The 17427-nt window shown below is 41.4% G+C and overlaps 1 protein-coding gene across 4 annotated transcripts in view; it reads right to left on the bottom strand.

The window, feature by feature from the left end:
- OTUD7B (OTU deubiquitinase 7B) overlaps positions 1-17427 on the bottom strand; it is a 196782-nt gene that overhangs the window by 20912 nt on the left and 158443 nt on the right. For all 4 annotated transcript variants that reach the window (XM_069218229.1, XM_069218228.1, XM_069218230.1 and 1 more), the window contains 2 exons: positions 12293-12420; positions 6031-6180 (listed from right to left, as the gene is read on the bottom strand). In XM_069218229.1, coding sequence (XP_069074330.1) covers positions 6031-6180; positions 12293-12420 — 278 coding nt within the window. The remainder of the gene's footprint in view (positions 1-6030; positions 6181-12292; positions 12421-17427) is intronic.

Genomic DNA, 17427 nt, shown 5'->3' with positions numbered 1-17427 from the left:
GTTTAAATAGGGACAAATCTGCATTTTCTTCTTTCTTAGGAAAGCCGCCACCGGAGCTAAGCACTTTGTAAATATCCTGGGGGCAGACTTCAAGCCTAAAGGAAGGACTTTGAATTGGAAATGGCTGCCGGCTACCACAAAACAAAGATAAATTGGAATATGAAAGCATGTGTCCTGCAGATCCAGAGACGTCATACAATCTCTGTGGTTGATGTGGAGAAGAATATCTTGCAATGTGACCATGCAAAAGGTTTGGCGTTTGAGATACTTGTTTAGGCCCCTGAGATCTAGAATGGGATGCCAAGATTCCCAGTTTTTGCGTACCAGGAAGAAGCAGGAGTAAAAACCTTTGCCTTTCTCCCAAAAAGGAACTCTCTCTATTGCTCCCTTTCTGAGCATGGTCACAACCTCCAGCCAGAGTTGTTTTAGATGCTTCTGCACGAAGGTACGAGGAGGACAAAAAGGTAGGCGTTGAACGAACTCTAAAGTATGACCAAATCGAACAATGTTTAAGACCCACTGGTCTGATATATTTTGCTCCCACTTCTTGTAGAAGTGTTATATCCTTCCTCCTATCTTCCTGCTCTGTGGCAAGGCTGTAGCCAGAGCCTGAAAGTTGTCGTTGACATGTGGCTGCTTCTTTACCCTGACGCGGTCTCCCGATAGGAGGGGGTCTGGAATATGACGCCTGAGGTGGTTGCCTTTGGGCATACTGAGGCCGAAACTGCTATGTAGTATAGGAGGGGTAACGAAAACTCTGATAACCCCCTCGATATGTTGAGACTTCCCGACCACTGGAAGCGTGAAAAGGAACTTTCTTAAATTGAAGTGTCCCTAAGGACCTTGTGGTGTTTGTATCTGTTGTTATAGCCTGCAAGGCTTCATCCACATGCTTGCTGAACAATGCTTCTCCATCAAAAGGGAGGTCCAACACTTTGTTCTGAACCTCCGGACGGAAGGATGTTGCTCTTAACCAACCCTGACGCCGCAGCACTGCTCCGCCAGCTAGTTGCCGAAAAGCTGTTGTTGCAATATCCATAGCGCAGTCAATCACCTCAGCTGAGGTGCGCTCACCCTCCAAAAGGATCTTCTTTACTTCTGCCTTAGAGCCTTCTGAGACGTGATCCAGATAAGGGGCAATATCAGCCTACAGCTGTCTGTCCGTACCTCCCCAGGATTGCCAACAAATTTGCTGCCCTCACTATGAGGCCAGACATGGAAGGGAAACGCTTCCCAATGTTGTCTATTCTTCTACCCTCTTTGTCCAGAGGAGCTGAAAGTGGCGTTGATGGTTTTTTAGAACACCTCTGCGCTGCCTGGGTTTTTAACGGAGTCCGGTTTCGGGTAACAAGACACGCTGGGGTGTCCTCTGGGGCCATATACTTTTTGTCCAACCTGGACAAGACTGCAGTTACTGTAGCTGGATTTCTCATTACTTTGAGACCTTCCTCCCAGATGTATCCAACTATAGGTACGGCTCCTTGACGTCGTATAAAAAACAATTCATCTGTTTGGATGGCATGGGTATCCCAAATCTCTTTGCCGCCCTCTCAAGCAAATTATGGAAACCCCCAATATCGCCAGGGGGAGAATCCACAGGGGAAGGCGACGGAGAAGAGGGTGTCTGCAATATATAATTGGCCCAATCCGAGTTGTCCTGCAATTTCCCTTCTCTCTCTTCATCCGAAGAGTCCGTAACCGGTATGAAGGACCTTTGCGGGGTACTTCTGGCCAATCTAGCGGATGCTCTAGGCTGTGGCACTGGAGTGGAAGGTATGGATGGAAGAGGCACCGTCTGAATGTCCGGCTGCGGCACTGACGGAAATCTCCTTTTGTAATCTGACAACAAAGACTGCAGATCAGATATAAGGGAACTCGGAACACAAACCATCTCCTCCGGAATACAAGTCTGTTGCTGCTGAGGAGAATAATATTGCTGATAATATTCTTCATCATCCTCTTGGCACTTTACATGAAGCTGCAAAGGGCTATGGGCTGCCCCGAATGGCCCATCGGAGTAATCTTACTTGGGGAAGTAGCCCCTGGAGTAAAATTTCCCCTTCCAAACACAGACTGCATTTTCTTCTTCTACATCAACGGTGTCGACGACGGTACTGTTGACGAAGTCGTCTCCGGCAATCCAAGTGCTCCCCGTTGACGGTGTTGTTGACGACGTTCTGATCTTCAGCGTCAACGGTCTTGATTTTGTTACCGTTGACGTAGACGTCGTAGACGAGGAAGAAGTCACCATCACCAGTCAGGTTACCGTCGTTGTCATCACCGCTGATGTAGCTGCTGTGTACGTCCTCGTTGACGACGATGACCTCGTCGACGGTGGAATCGTCATCGACGGTCTATCTTCAGAGGCTGAATTAGGCTTTCTAAACGTCGTCAACACCTTTGGAGGAGGTGTATAAGGCTCTGAGGAGGATTTTGGGACCTCCTTCGATGTTAAGGCCGATGGCTGGATTTAGATGACTGTGAGGTCTTTTTAAAAGTCTTTAAGGGTTGTCTTGAACCCTTTTCAGATTGAGGTGATCAATGCCTCTTTTGTGACTTCCTAGAAGACCACAAAGACTCCTCACTGTCATAGTCTGAGACTTGTTTTAAGCTTTTGGAGCCATTTTAACAGCCTCCCCTCTCTATCTTTCAAAGTCTTTGATGAAAAGGTACGACATACCTTACAATCAGCAGCAGAGTGTTCAGGGTAGAGGCAATATATACACTCTGTATGAGGGTCTTCTGAATGGAGCCTTTTCTTCCCATAAGTGCTGTAGGCTCTAAAGAGACTTTTCCTCTCCCTGTCCGACATCCTGCTGGTATAACAGGCTCCAGAAGGTATGAGTGTAAATCAGACACCCAATAAGCAAAAGGAATTCAGATATATTGAGAAAATCTTCTCTCACAAGAACAAACTGAGCAGAGCTCAGAGGAGACTCCCTAGCACGATGTGCAATAGAAAATCTGAGGTGCTGGAGCTTCTCTCAAGAGGGTTCTAAAGGGTGGTACTCTCTGATTGGTTGAGGTTCAAGTTTGGTCCTTTTTACATAAAGACTTGGATGGGTTGCTAAAATGAAGAGAATTTGTTTGTTACAGATGTTATGTCTATGGGACATTGTCTTTTTTAAGGTACCGAGAACTCCCATCTCGACGACAGGGAATGATTCAAGCATGTGAATCTATGAAAGTTCCAATACTGGAGTAACCTTTTATTGCGTGTAGGGCATCATCAATATGTTTCCTAAATAGCAATTCTCCATCAAAAGGTAAATCGAGAATTTTGTTCTGCATTTCAGGTCTAAAAGAACAGTCGATGACTTCAGCGGAAGCCCTTTCCCCTTCCTGTAGTATCTTGATTGCTTCTGCTGTCAAATCCTCTGGAAGGTGGTTAAGGAGCAACATCTCCCATAGCTGCCTCTCTTATCTGCCTATTACAGCTAATAAGTTTGACACCCTTACTGTAAGAGAGGCCATCAAGGAGAAGCGCTTTCCTATATTACGAAGCCTTCTTCCTTCTTTATCAGAGGGAGCAGAGATTGGAGCTGAAGGATTTCTAGATCTGCACTCTGCTGTCTGAGTGAAAATAGAGTCCGGCTTGGGGTGTCCAGTCAGGCATGGTGGGGCGTCGCCTGGGGCCTTATATTTTTTATCCAAGGGGGACAATACCGCAATAACAGTAGCAGGATTTTTCATTACCTTCAATCCCTCATTCCCTTTGTAGTCCAGTATGTGCATCGATCCTACACTTTTTTGAAAGGGTTCCTTAAAGTCATAGAGAAAGCAGTCCATCTGCTTTGTAGGCATAGGTAGTGCAAATCTCTTTGCTGCCCGCTCCAACAAACTGTGGAATCCACCAGTGTCACCTGGTGGAGAGTCTACTGGGGAAGATGGTGAAGGTATTTGATAGTCATCCCACTCCGCAATAGGATCTGGCAACTCTCCCTACTCCCTGTCATCATCGGATGTTAAAGGGTCTTGTGGTGGAACAGAAAGAGGTGTATGTGGGGGTACATCCAATGGCAATACCCGAGGCCTAACAGGTGAGGAACAAGGTGGCCAGGGTGAAAGTATAGATGCCTGCTGGCCTTCAGATTCGATTGGTGGAAATCCCTTCCTATAGTCCGCCAGCATTAACTGCAGGTCTGAAATAAGGGAACCTGGCATAGGGAACATCTGTCCCTGGTATGAATACTGATCCTCAGGAGAATAAAAGGATTGAGGATCATACAGATTGTCGTTGTTCAAATCCTGACACTTTACCTGTAGTTCAGAAGGACTGTACCAAATGTTCCTTCCCCATCCAAGTCATCGTCCTTTAAAAGATGAGAAGGAATTAAAGGTGACACTTTACTAGGGGAGGTGTGTGACGGTGTCAGGGATTTCAATTTTCCAGGTTTCTCTACAATCTTCACCATTGATGGTGTCGTCAACGGAGCCGTCAACAGTATCGTCTAGGCTGTCATTGTTGGCAGTAATGGCTGTTGTGTCTAGTCGACGGAGCAGTTGGCGGCGGTAAGGGTGTCATCGAGGACGATGGTTTCATTGTCAGATTCATTGACGGAGGTGAGGAGACAGTTATTTTTAGCGTCGACAACCTGAAAGAGGGGCCATCGACAACGGTGTTGTCGTGGTGTGCACAATGGAAGTACTGCATGCTGTATAGACTGCCATTGTTGTAGAGGTTGTCGATGATGCAGTGCACACGTTCTTTGTCGCTGTAGTTATCTGCAATTTTGTTGACAATGTAGTCGTCAGTTTGAAAGATGGCTTCTTGAAAGAATGCTTAGTCGTTGGAGGTGGTGCAGGAGGCTCAGAAGACACTTTTTTACTACGTTCTGAAGAAGCAGAATGTTCTCTTCTTTCTCTGTGGGAGGATACAGACCTCCTGTGAGGAGAACTTGAAGGGCTGTGAGCTTTGCAAGACTCATGTTTAGTCTTTTTTAAAGCTTTTTTAAGCTGGTCCTCCATATGACCAGCTTGAGTTGATCTATCCCTCTTTTGTTTTTCTGGAGGATATATTAGAATCGTCACTGTCAGAACCAGAAACAGGATTTTTCCTAGTTTTTAATTTCTGGAGCCAAATAAGCAGCCTGCCCTCCCTGTCCTAAGGGTCTTGTTAGACAATGTCCTGCATACCTTCCAATCCTTAGCAGAATGGTCTGGTTAAAGGCAATATATGCAGTCTTTGTGGGGGGTCCTCAAAGTGAAGCCTTTTCTTTCCACAGCTATCGCAGGCCCTGAAGAGGCTCTTCCTTTCTTTGTCAGACACGGCAAAAAATACAGAAATTAGGCGTAGCGCAGACCAGAGAGGAGACTTGGTAGCCCTTGACTAGTAATAGCAATATTATGAGGAGAAAAAGTACCAGAATTGATTTCTGAAAGGTGTGACTGAGCAGTGCTGAAACTGTTTTTTTCCCCCTCAAATAGACAAGAATAGACTACTAATGTGGCAGGTCTTAGGCCTGTATACACTTCAGTTATCATTACATTGCTATTGTAATACACTGGGGACTCCCATCTTGACGACTGGGAATGATTCAAGCATGTGAATCTATTAAAGTTCCAATACTGGAGTAAGTAAAAGAACTGAAAGTTCAATCCTACTTTGACTGGAAAAGACTTGAGGTAAAGTGGTTGTGCAACAGCAGTGCTTAAAACCTGTATATAATGTTGGGTGGCGGCTGGTTGGTCCTCACCAATACAAGAAATGCTAATAGCTAGGAATTTGAAGAGGCAGACATGAATATGCACGGAGAGGTACATGAACAATCCTCGGGCTTTGACTCAAAGTCTGTCACTACATAAACATTAAATATCACTAAAGTGATTCCATGTTTGACTTCCATCTTAGGAATGTGCAATGAACTACATAAACGCTGCACCAGCAACTTGGGTGTACAAAATAAAGAAAAGCCAAATCCACCACTACATAACCATTCACATCGAGTCCTCACTAAGTCCAAATAGCATTATATGCAAATATTATCTACAATTAATAATTAACAACTCTAAACAATGTAACCATAATACCTTGTTCTTTTGGACTCTCTTTTTGCTCCATGGATACCAGTGCAGAGAAATGTGCTTGATCATAGGCTAACACCAGAGGAGAACGGTGGCATTTGTTAGCTGGGACTTCAAGAGGAAGATAGATACCGCCAAAAGGAATCGGAGCAAATGCTACAAAGGAAACAAGAGGAAATACAGTAAAAAGCATATTTAGTTACAAACAATATTTTAGAATTAAGACATGTTGGCAAGCTTAAAGAAAAGAATTTAAAAGTTCCATTAAAGAAAAACAGCTTTTATGGCAATAAAAAAGGTAAGCACTCACAGGAGATGGCAACACTTTTACTTGAATCCTAAATAAGCTGTGCTCCTTAAAATTCAAATTTATGATGATGGAACGTCTGCATACTGAAGCATGGAGAGTTTTAACACTGGAAACCATTCGGGATTATTACTGGCAAAGAAGTCCTTTGAAACAAATCTCCTTCCGTTTTAGGTTGAATAACCAGCCTCCACCCAATAACCAGGCTACGTTATGGTGGTTATAAATCCGAAACTTCATTTAAAATAAAGCTCAAGAGAGGCAGCAGGTAAAAGGGGTGTGGTGGAGGAGGCACATCAAAACTTGAGTGCCCAACAATTCACTTTGTCCTTCATCTCAATCAGTACCCGGAAACCATCTAATCCTGTGCTGTATCTGAGGGTGGCCACACCTGTACTAGGAAGGATGAACAAGTTACTTACCTTCAATAACGCCTTATCTGGTAAAGACAGTCTAAAACTAGAAGTCTCTATCAGATATGACTGACTGTTAACCACAGTGTAAGCATTTCTTTTTAAATATTCTGAAAGTTAAAGTGAGGGAACCTGGCCTTGGGTGCCTACAAAACCGGGCTTCCTCTCAAATGCAGTTATAACAGATGCACAGGAATAACAAGTTATAAATCTATAACATATGCTTCCTAATCTTGTTTACTAGATTTTTTATTTCTGTATTCTTCAAGCAGCTGGAAACTGTGTAAAAGTGGTTAGTATGAAAGGAATTATGGCTGCAGCAGTGGCATGAGAGCAAGCTAGTATGCTTCATAAAACTTTGAACTTCGAGCATTGACCTTTATACAACAAAAAAACATGTGAAGGATCAGATCTTGGGCATCTGACAGGATTAAAGTGCGTGTGATAATATTTTGAAAAATTCTATACAGTGATGTCTTACCCCGATGACCAAATAGTGGTGAGATTTTGACTTTAATTTGACCAGGAGAAATGACTCTTCAGTCCTCGCCTATACTTCAAGAAATATTTCTCACATTTTAAGTGCGCTAGGAGGCTGTTCTACAAAACAGAACTGTAAATATGCAGTTATTTGCAGCTGCATCATTTCAATGTATATGGTTTTAGAGCAAAGACCTGTGGTTGACTGGCCTTGGATTCTTAGGGAGAAGGCAAGGATGACTAATCCTTTCTTGATAACCTGAACATTGCCATGCAATGCCTTATGTATCAAGCATAGTATCTTGAACTGCATTTCTTTTTTGATGGGCTACCAGTGAAGTATTTTGATGAAGGAAAGACATGATTAAAGACCCTTAGGTTATAAGCAAATTAAAAGTTGTTTGGGGAGCATTGAAGATTTGCAAGACTTTTTTGGACAACCCAGTAGTCTAGCTGTGAAGTGGCCATCAAAGAATCATGGCTATTGTATGTCCAAAGTCAGCAGAGGGAGGATTCCACAGAACAACCAAAGGTAAAATGCATTTGAGTGTTTCTATTTACTTGAGGTATGAAGGATAGGTCACTGTCACACAACACATCAAAAGTATGTGCTTCTGGATTGGTGTGGGAGTGGGCCATCACAACTAGCTGTGATCCAGAAGGGGGATCTAAGTTTGTTTTCTCACTGTTGAAGTTGTGCTAAGTTTGAGTTTTCCAGTGTTTGATATTTTTCAGGCAATTTAAAACTTTTTGGCCTGTTTGATAAATATCAATAATGCATGTTAATGGGATCATGTACAAGTTTAACAGAATTTGTGAAAGTGCTGAATACAGTAGGACCCCACGCTTTATGCAATTGTTTCATACAGATGAGTCTGAACCTTGACTTGCTGGGTCCAGTTTTCAAGAGTGATGTCAAGCAGCATAGCATGGTATTACTGAAAGCTGTGTACAATTTCAAGCCTATGAGTAGCATATTGTGACTGGCTGAGTGGAAAGGCACCAAGAGATCCAGGGGGATTTGAGTGCAGTCAGGCCCTGATCCCGAATTCCTCTCTCTGGTGTTTAACACTGCTGCTTCTCAAGATACAAGAGCTCTTTGGTCACTGGTGTGTCCAGTGACTCGGCTGCTGCTGTCTCAGAGTTAACTTATGTGACGACTGAAAGCACTCCTGCCTGTGCTCTATTTAGTCTGAAAACAAAGGCATCATCCACTGATTTGCTTAGCTGTAACTGTCCATATTTGTGAGGGAAACTTGAGAGAGCTGCAGCATATGTTAGAATAAGTGCACATGTTGTGTCTACCTTGTGTGCCGGATGTATGTGTGCACTGCAACAGTTGCCAAGGACCATATATGGTTCTTAATGTTAGCAAAGCTTGCACTGTTAACCATGCTGTACCAATGTAGGTGAATGACCCTAGATAAAAAACAATTTTTTACTAATTTAAATCCAAAGTTACTGGCAATGTGAATCCTTATTTACTTTGCATGCTGATAGGTGTATTTCTGCATTATAACAGCAAAAAAAATGCAACAATGAAAATTAAACACAGGACTCAATGACCTACTCATGCCAGGCAATTGACAATCTGAGAGATCCAAAGAAAGGGTGTTGATCAGAAAACCATAAGTTATATTAGCTTAAATATCAAAAAACTAAAACATCCAGTATCTGTGCAGAACACTGAGGATGGTTCAGTATGTTCTAATCACAGCTAGTATATAGACTAGTGTAGACTGTAGAAACAGTTGCACTCATGTAACGGACAGCTATTGTTTTCTTCAGAAGAATTTACATTTCCACCAACAATCCTGATTGAATCCTTACGGTTTTCTGGCATGAAATGGGACATGCCAAGCACATTGATGTTATACTTTTTCTAAAACATAGTCCTCAATTAATAGCTATCTTATTGTTGTACAAAAATATTTTTGACTTTCTTTTTGGGTCTTCAGCTGTTGGGACTCTAGAAAGTGGAAACCTCTTCATCCAGTGTGGTTCTAGATTTGCCAGACATAAAACAAAAATCAGGATGTTTATGCCTTTGTAATGAAAGCTGACTGGTGTGTTTAGAAAGTTTTCTTAGGGACTCTGGATATTAATGCATTAGAGCAAGTGGGCTGAATTTCATGCAACAGAAAAAGTGTGATGTATCTTTGTTGGGGTCATGTCTCTGCAGAATACAAGTTGAAGGTTTGAACTCCTCACAGTTTTTGCTCTCCAAACTCCAAGTTAGTAAGTCTGGCAATAGATCCTCTTTTGTTTTGACCTATCCACAACCAACAATAGTTTATATTTATGTCTTGGTTGAGGCTGGTCAGGCCAAAACAAACAGATTTGAAAAGCTTGCAGTAAGAAATATGTCAACAAGTATCAAACCTAAACGACAGACTTAGAAAACAAAATTATTGGGTTAAATGCCGTTGAACAAGACTGCTGTACTTTGCAGACAATCAAATCAATGTGAACAACTGATTGCCTTTGAGGTAAAAAAATAATGGACTTAGAAATTGAGCAAGGATGTCTAATCTACATCTTTTTGAGTGCAGGACGGAGTTGAGAGTTAACATTACAGAAAGTATGTAGTGGAATTAACTAGGAACGCTTTTCTGGAACTACAGGGAGATGACATCTAGATTCAAGTGCAGAGACCACATTAAATGGTAGTGAGCTCTTAGGAGGGGCAGAACCCCAGGCTGAGCAAAGTTATTTTGTTAAGTTTACAGCAGACAGAACAAAAAATGTCTCTATCACCTCTATCAAAACCAAAGCAGCCTCTGATCGCTGGACACAACAAATGAAAAGTATGTGTTATTCTAATAAATCAAGTAGGGGCCATTATAATAGCTAGTTTGAATCTTAACTGTCTCCTAAATGAAAGGCAATCAAGGTAAAATATTAACCTCGCTGGAGTTAACTAGAACCTTAATTGCTCTCATACAAGCAACCCACAGGCAAGAGAAGTTTGGAAATCTCTTAAATTAGGCAAAGATGCCATATTAATCCTGTATGTATGCATAATGTAAATAGGTAGAGTTTGAGTATGTTAGGCATAAGAATGCATGTAAGAGAGAGCTTTTTTGATACGTAGGGTGACCACCTAATTCCAGGTCCTTATAGACAATGTCTCCAGTCAATGGAATCAAAACAAGGCCACAAATGTCAAAACGGGTTAGTTTATACACAGAGCTAGGGCTAGAAACAGTGGCCATACTGATCAGGTGGGTGGTGGTCACCATAACTGTAAGTCACAAAAAAGGGAGAAAACAAATGGACAGAGTATGTCTATAATCGGTGGATTATATAGACTTAGGGCTACCACACAGTTATTTCTTTTATAAATCGCGATGCCAGAACATCTAGAAACTGGCATAAATTGATTACATTACTACATCTGTTACACCCCTCGTCAATTTGTGAGTTAATTGTAGGTCATCCCCCTAAAGTTAACAATGGGTATGTAGCACTCACTGGGGAACAGTGTTAACAAAAACGTGGATATCAGGAGCAGTGTTTACATTGTTCTGAATCACAATAAAAAAAGCCCTGGTCTTGATACCTGATAATAAGTTGGAAATAGAGAAGGAACCTGAAAGCTATTGCAGAGAAGGTTAAGAGTAAAATCTGAAAAGAATGTTGGACTCCGGTCAAAAGAAGTAAATTAAGCCTGGAAAGCACTGTAAGGCATTTTCTACTTTTTCTCTTGCTGGTGTGTTAGGTAACGGCTTTAGAGGGCTGAAATAGGAATTACTAATGAGAAGATGTAGAGTACCTTATTAGGTCACTTAATCTTAATGGAAGATTTTTTTGTGTGTGAAAATGTTATCCCTATAACTCAAGTCGGCGGTGTTGATTAAAATCTGCGATCTCCTATTTCTTTTGTCTATTTTCGTCATGTTGTACTTTTTCAGAGGAAGAAGTGGGAAAATCCACCACTAGCAAAACTCTGCGGCCAATGGAAGTTCTGATATGAATTTGCAAACATTATTTAATTCTATTTTGGAGTGTTATTTTCACAACTCTAAATCAGAAAAATGTGTTTTCAGAATTCATAGTACAATGTACAACTTATCGATTTATTTGTAAATGGAGCCGTTAAAGAGACCGGCCACCACCTCAAAAGTAAGGGATTTAGTGAACTGTCTACAACACAGAATGTCCATCACGGTCTGGTGGAGTTCTAAGGCAGAAGGACGAAGATGCATAACTTGGAGTTCTAAGGCAGAAGGACGAAGATGCATAACTCTCTGGACGGGCACAGACATGAACAGTTGGTCTGGTATTTCAGGTAAACATGCATCATGACTTGGTACTTTCCCCTTTAAGGGGTACTGACATGTATGATGGTATTCATCTTTAGATAAAGTCCTAGTGTCTCCTTTTGTTCTGACCTCTTCTTGGATGTAGATGGAAAATGGTTTCACAGTGATGTCAGATAACTGCCAGTGCACACAATACAAGATTCCACTTGAAGATACACTAAACATGAGAAGCAAGCACTGAGAGATTATCAGTCAATGGAAAAGCTTCCTTCATGCAATGCCTTATTTGAAGCTTGTTGGAAGAGACTGTGTAGCAGAGGGGGGGCAAGAATAGCCAAAGAAACAAACAAGTGCAAAAAAAAAGAATTGGTCTGTTCAAAAGGGGAGAGTGGAAAAAAGCACAACCCAAAAATAGGGACGTGCAAGAGAAACTGCTTTGTGCATCCTCCCTCAAAAGTGCATACAATTAAGGGGTTGCAGTTCTCACTTCAAGAGGGACACTATAACAGAGTCTCCTAAATGGGAGCATGTTTGCGAGAACATTTTGTCCTGTGCTTCTTCTAACTTCTGGCAAATCATCAACAGTTAGGAAGGAGGGAAGCATGAGAGTACCCTTGTACGAGTGGTGTGTGGATGACCGCATAGAAGGTTTCCATTATGTTGCAGTTTGTAGTAGATGTTTTAAAAACAAACCATACAATTAAACATATTATTTAGAGAAACAAGTACAAAATAAAGGATACAGTGAATAAAACCAGATTAAGAATGTAGTTGACTGGAAAATGGCTGTCTAACCAACTTACCCTCTCCCCCAGAGTCCCTTAGCATCGTGTCAGCCACCACCACAATAGGCCTCTTCAGTACGTGAGCAAGAACAAACACGTGGAACTCCTCCAGGCTTTCATACACTGGCTCTTCTGAACTCTCGACACTGAAGCACACAAAGTGAAATTAAATCAGGCATTCATCTCATTAATATTTCATCACTGGCGTCTTACAGAAACATCACAAATCACCAACAACTAAAAGCAACTCAGGAAGTAGGAGCTGTTCATCTTGGGTACTGCCAACCATTTGATCACATCCACAGGTAGTATAAGGATACTACATATAGCAATATTGATTAAGCTACACTGGAAAAAAAAACACTTTTTATTTGATGGAAGTTCAGTGCTGTGCATTTATTCATTCTCTTTGCTGTAAACTGGCATAGTACACAATAAATGAATGGATGGCTAAAATGTTTGAAGATCGAAAGACTGTAAAGGATGTCACTGCTGTACAACCTTTTGATCTTCAAACATTTTAGTCATCCATTTTAACCAACAGAATAAATAAATAAGTGTACCTTATTGCATAAAAAACAGAAAGTTACTTATTTATAACACTAGTTTTACATCTTAGGTACCTTGCCTGACTTCATAAACATTACAAATATCCACTGTGTGCAGCATCTCACAATATATTTCAAACAGTAGGTTTTGACATATGAGGAATGGCTTTTGTGTGTTTTTATTATGTTGCAGACTACAAAGGATTTGCTGTATGTTAACGACTGTACGGGCACTGAATACATTGGAGTGAGGAAGAAAGCAAAGGGCCGAGAGATGAAGAGCCATCCAGTTTGTGCAGACTAACAAATTTTGTGCTCAATTGTTACCTTTTCTGAAACTCATATTAACTACCCGGAAAAGGAAATTTTCCATTCTCTGGAGTTTTTAATAAACATGGTAACTGTAATAATGTTACACGTCAAAGCGACTTTGTAAGTTCCGTTTTGAAGGAAGTAGAGGAGAACCCATGATAGTAGCCTTCCTTGTACTTCCCATAATATATCCTAAAATATTGTTCACAGTTTTGTGTAGTAAAAACAGAGCTGAATGAAAGGCGACCACTTCGCGCTCCACAGAGTGACATATGTAAGACAGGCGAGTAAGAATTCAGTGGCCTGGTTTTATATATGGACCAGTGGCTAAAGAGATACTGAAATACCTACTTCCGGCTTCAGATCCAAGGCACGACAAGTATACAGGTTTTATATTGCTCTGCATGTAACAATGAGCTGTTAAATCAGCTAATTATACTGTATTTATACTGTACTGTATACTGTAGTGGGAATTATGCTACATGATTAGGGTTTTGTGATGGCAAAGTATTGGGCGTATAGTCTTCATATCTGTTAAGCCCTTAACTTACATCAATTGGACCTTTCATAGAACTGAGGAGGATTGCACAATATCTCTTGATGTCTCTGGTTTAATATGTATGTGCAAAAGGGATACGGACCTAATAAATATGGCACAGCTGTAGAAAACCAGGACACACACTTGTGCTTGACGTGGACACATTTTGAGTGCTCTCTACTCTCTGGTAAACTCACGGACAGTGATTTTAACTCCAAATCTGACTTGTGACTGCTAATAAGAATATTGGCTTTTAACCCTTATAGATTTGTATGTTGCAACCTTAATAGCCCTGAAGAAGTCAATGGGATATCTGACGAGTAACAAAACATGCGTTGGCTAGAGTTGTAATGAAAGTGAATAGCAAAAATCTTATCCAACCAGAATAACGTACAAGACGATTTAACATAACTTAGAACGTTTTGGAGTGCCCGAGGGCCATAAAAATGTGTATGCAAACATTTTTGAGATTCCATGCAGTGAAGTCCCCACAAGGGTATAGCCTCCATGTTGGCAAGCTTGTCGTTTCTGACCCTCAAATTATAAGAGCCACACCTGGTATGTTTTTATGAGCCCCAAAAGGAAACTACGACTTTCTGAGAAAAAATGGCAGGTAGCTCTTCACCCCTCTCCACTGAGTTATGCTTGCTCAAGTAATTATGTTAGGATCAACCAAAATCTATCCAAGAATCTCAATATCGAAGATGATATGATGCTCGTCCATCCCAAGTATTTGCATTTTAATTCAATAATTTATTATATTGTGTTCTCTCTGTTCTCCACACAAAACGAGTAGGAATAATAGAAAAGGTTACAAAGAAGTGAGAAAAATAATATGTGCAATAGGACAAAGGTTAGATAAAGCCCAATCAAGATCCATCACACAACCATGACCAGGCTATTGCCCACCTGAATAATAACTATCAGATTAACAGAACAAGTGTATAAATGTATCTTATGCTGATCCATAATAAGGATTGCCGCACACCTTTAATGCCATATGACCTTTAGTTGGAATTCTGTACTTCAGCATTTCTCCAGCAACGGGTTTCATGGCGTAACTCTCCCAATAAAAGTTATCTTATATATCTTTCTTGAATATGGTGGTCTATGATGGGAGGAGGAGGCTAGCTTACAGCTGGCTCACATTTTGCTACACAGTACAATGAACCATAATTCTGTTAAAATCATAATAAGTAAAAACAGCATACTGCCTTCTTAACTCCTCTCACCCTTCCTTTAAGGTTGAACTTAAAGGTTGATTCTCTCTGTAGCTACACTGCAGCTACTTTCTTTATTAAAGAGCTTGAGTCACTAAAAAGGAATATGTTACTTACCCTCTTAAGCATCTATTCCAGAACCTGTGGGCCGGGGACCCCTGGGAGTCCGCGGCTGCTTAAAAAATGTAATAATATTAGGTCCCAGCTATCAGTAATGACTCCTTGGGGGTCCCCATGTTCCAATAATGATTCAGTGGGGGTCCCCGGGCTCCAGTATTGATAAAATGGGGGTCCACAGAAGTCAAAAGGTTGGGAACCACTGATCTATTCGAAGCGTGTAGTGCCATTCATTCACATGCTTAGCACACACCTGCCATTTAGTGTTGGGTTTGGACTTCTGCTACTTGTTTTTCTTCTAAGAAGTTTTTCGAGCTATGTGGTATAATGACTCCTCCTATAGTCTGTGTTGCACATGATCATTGCCTCCTTTGTTAGATTGTCTTTTTAGCTCATGTGCTGAGCATGGGATAGGAGTAATATAGTGAGAGAAATGATGAGCATTCAAGTAAAGATTATAAGAAAGCATTAGTAAATAAGTATGCAAACCAGTAGCTTTCATTCAGGGAGGAGTGTGGGTTCATATGAATCTATTGCACTACACACTACGAATAGATGCTTACAGGGTAAGTAACATATTGCATTCGTAGCATGTGTTGGCAATAGATGCATATGCTTAGCATTAACTGTAAAGCAGTGCTCCTCAAAGTGGTGGTTAGCTAGTGGTGACGCAGAAGCTTGAAAAATTGTTTGTAACACAACTTGGTTCACACTAGCCTGTTGATTAGCTAAGACATCAACACAATAGTGTTTTGTGAATGTATGTGGGTTATTCCATGTAGCTGCTTTACAAATGTCTGCCAGTGGAATGTTTCCTAAAAAGGCCATTGAAGCTCCATTCTTGGGTGTAGAATGAGCTCTTGGAGTTGTAGGAAGTGTTCGCTTTGCGTCTGAATACATCTAACTATCCTTTGGGCTATTGCAGCTTTGGATACAGAGGAAGCTTGTTGTGCTTTGCGAATGAAACACAAGAGTTGTTCTTTCAATGTAATATATGACTGCTCTTTTAACATCTATGGTGTGGAGAGCTCTTTCTGCTACAGAATCTGGTTTAGGGAAGAAAACTGGTAGTTCTATTGTTTGGTTTGTGTAGAAAGGTGATACAACTTAAGTGAGACACTTTGGGTTAGTATGGAGTACTAACTCAGATGGATATACTTGAAAGGTTCTTCCAATGTGAGTGATTGCAAGTCACATTCTTGTAAGGAATGTGATAGCCACCAAAAAGCCTATCTTCCTTGTGAGGAACAGTAGGTCACAAAAACGGAAAGGCTCATTGAGGACGATATTAAGGTTCCAAACTGGTGCTGGTGGTGTGGAAGATGGAATGACTCTTTATATCTTCCATAAAAGCTTTGATGACTGGGGCTTTAAAAAGTGACCTGTGTTGCCTGTTTTGCATGTAAGCAGCGAGAGCTGCCAAATGTATCCTAATTGATATATATGCAAGGCTTGCTTGTAAATGAAAGAGGTAACCAAAGAGATCTTGTACCATTGGCGATAGTGGTTAGATTTGTTTGGTGAGCCCGTAATGTACAAATCTTTTTCACTTGGCTGCATAACATGCTTGTGTATTTGGTCTATGTGCTTGTTTTAGGATGTTCATGCATTCCTTTGTGAGGATAAGGTGTCCAAATTATAAGACCTCAGGAGCCAAATCGTCAGACTGAGCTTTTAGGGATTTGGATGTATTACCCTGTCTTGTTCTTGGGTAAGAAGCTGTGGCCAGAGAGGTAACTTCTGATGTGGCACTACAGAGTGTTGCAGTAGGGTCGTGAACCATGATTGCGGTGCCCATGTTGGGCTATTAGGATTAGTGTGAGGGATGTTTGTGTGATCCTTTGAACCACAAACGGAAAGAGCGGGAAAGGGGAAACCATAAGCAAATATCCCTGACTGTTTCATCTATAGGATGTTGCCCTTGGATTGGGGATGAGGAAACCTGGAGGTGAAGCTTTGGCATTTTCCATTCTGATGTGTTGCAAAGAGGTCTATCTCTGGGGTTCCCCACCATTTGAAATATGATTGGTAAAGTGTTGTGGTGATTACCTACTCGTCTTGCTGATGCATTCTGATGATGCCTTTTGCTGAGCATATCTGCAAAGTCCTTGTCTACCCCTGGTAGGTATTCTGCTAGGAGGTGGATTATGTGATGTATGACCCAATGCCATGTGCGCTAAGCTATAAGGGAGAGCTGTAGGGAGAGCTGTAGAGAGAGTGTGCGCCCCTATTTTTTTTTTAATATAGTACACTGCAGGACTACTTCGTTGTGAAGATGGGCCTAAGGCGCTTTCAGAGCTAGAAGCATTGCTGGACGCTCAAGATGGTTGATGTGAAATTGTTTCTGAGTTGGCAACCACAGTCCGCATATTGTGAGGTTCTGCATAGGTGACCCTAACCCTGCAGGAATGCATCTCT

The sequence above is a fragment of the Pleurodeles waltl genome, chromosome 12 (genome assembly GCF_031143425.1).
Source record: "Pleurodeles waltl isolate 20211129_DDA chromosome 12, aPleWal1.hap1.20221129, whole genome shotgun sequence".
NCBI lineage: Eukaryota > Metazoa > Chordata > Amphibia > Caudata > Salamandridae > Pleurodeles > Pleurodeles waltl.
The sequence above is the reverse complement of the archived record's forward strand: the minus strand, read 5'-3'. Positions and strand labels throughout refer to the sequence as shown.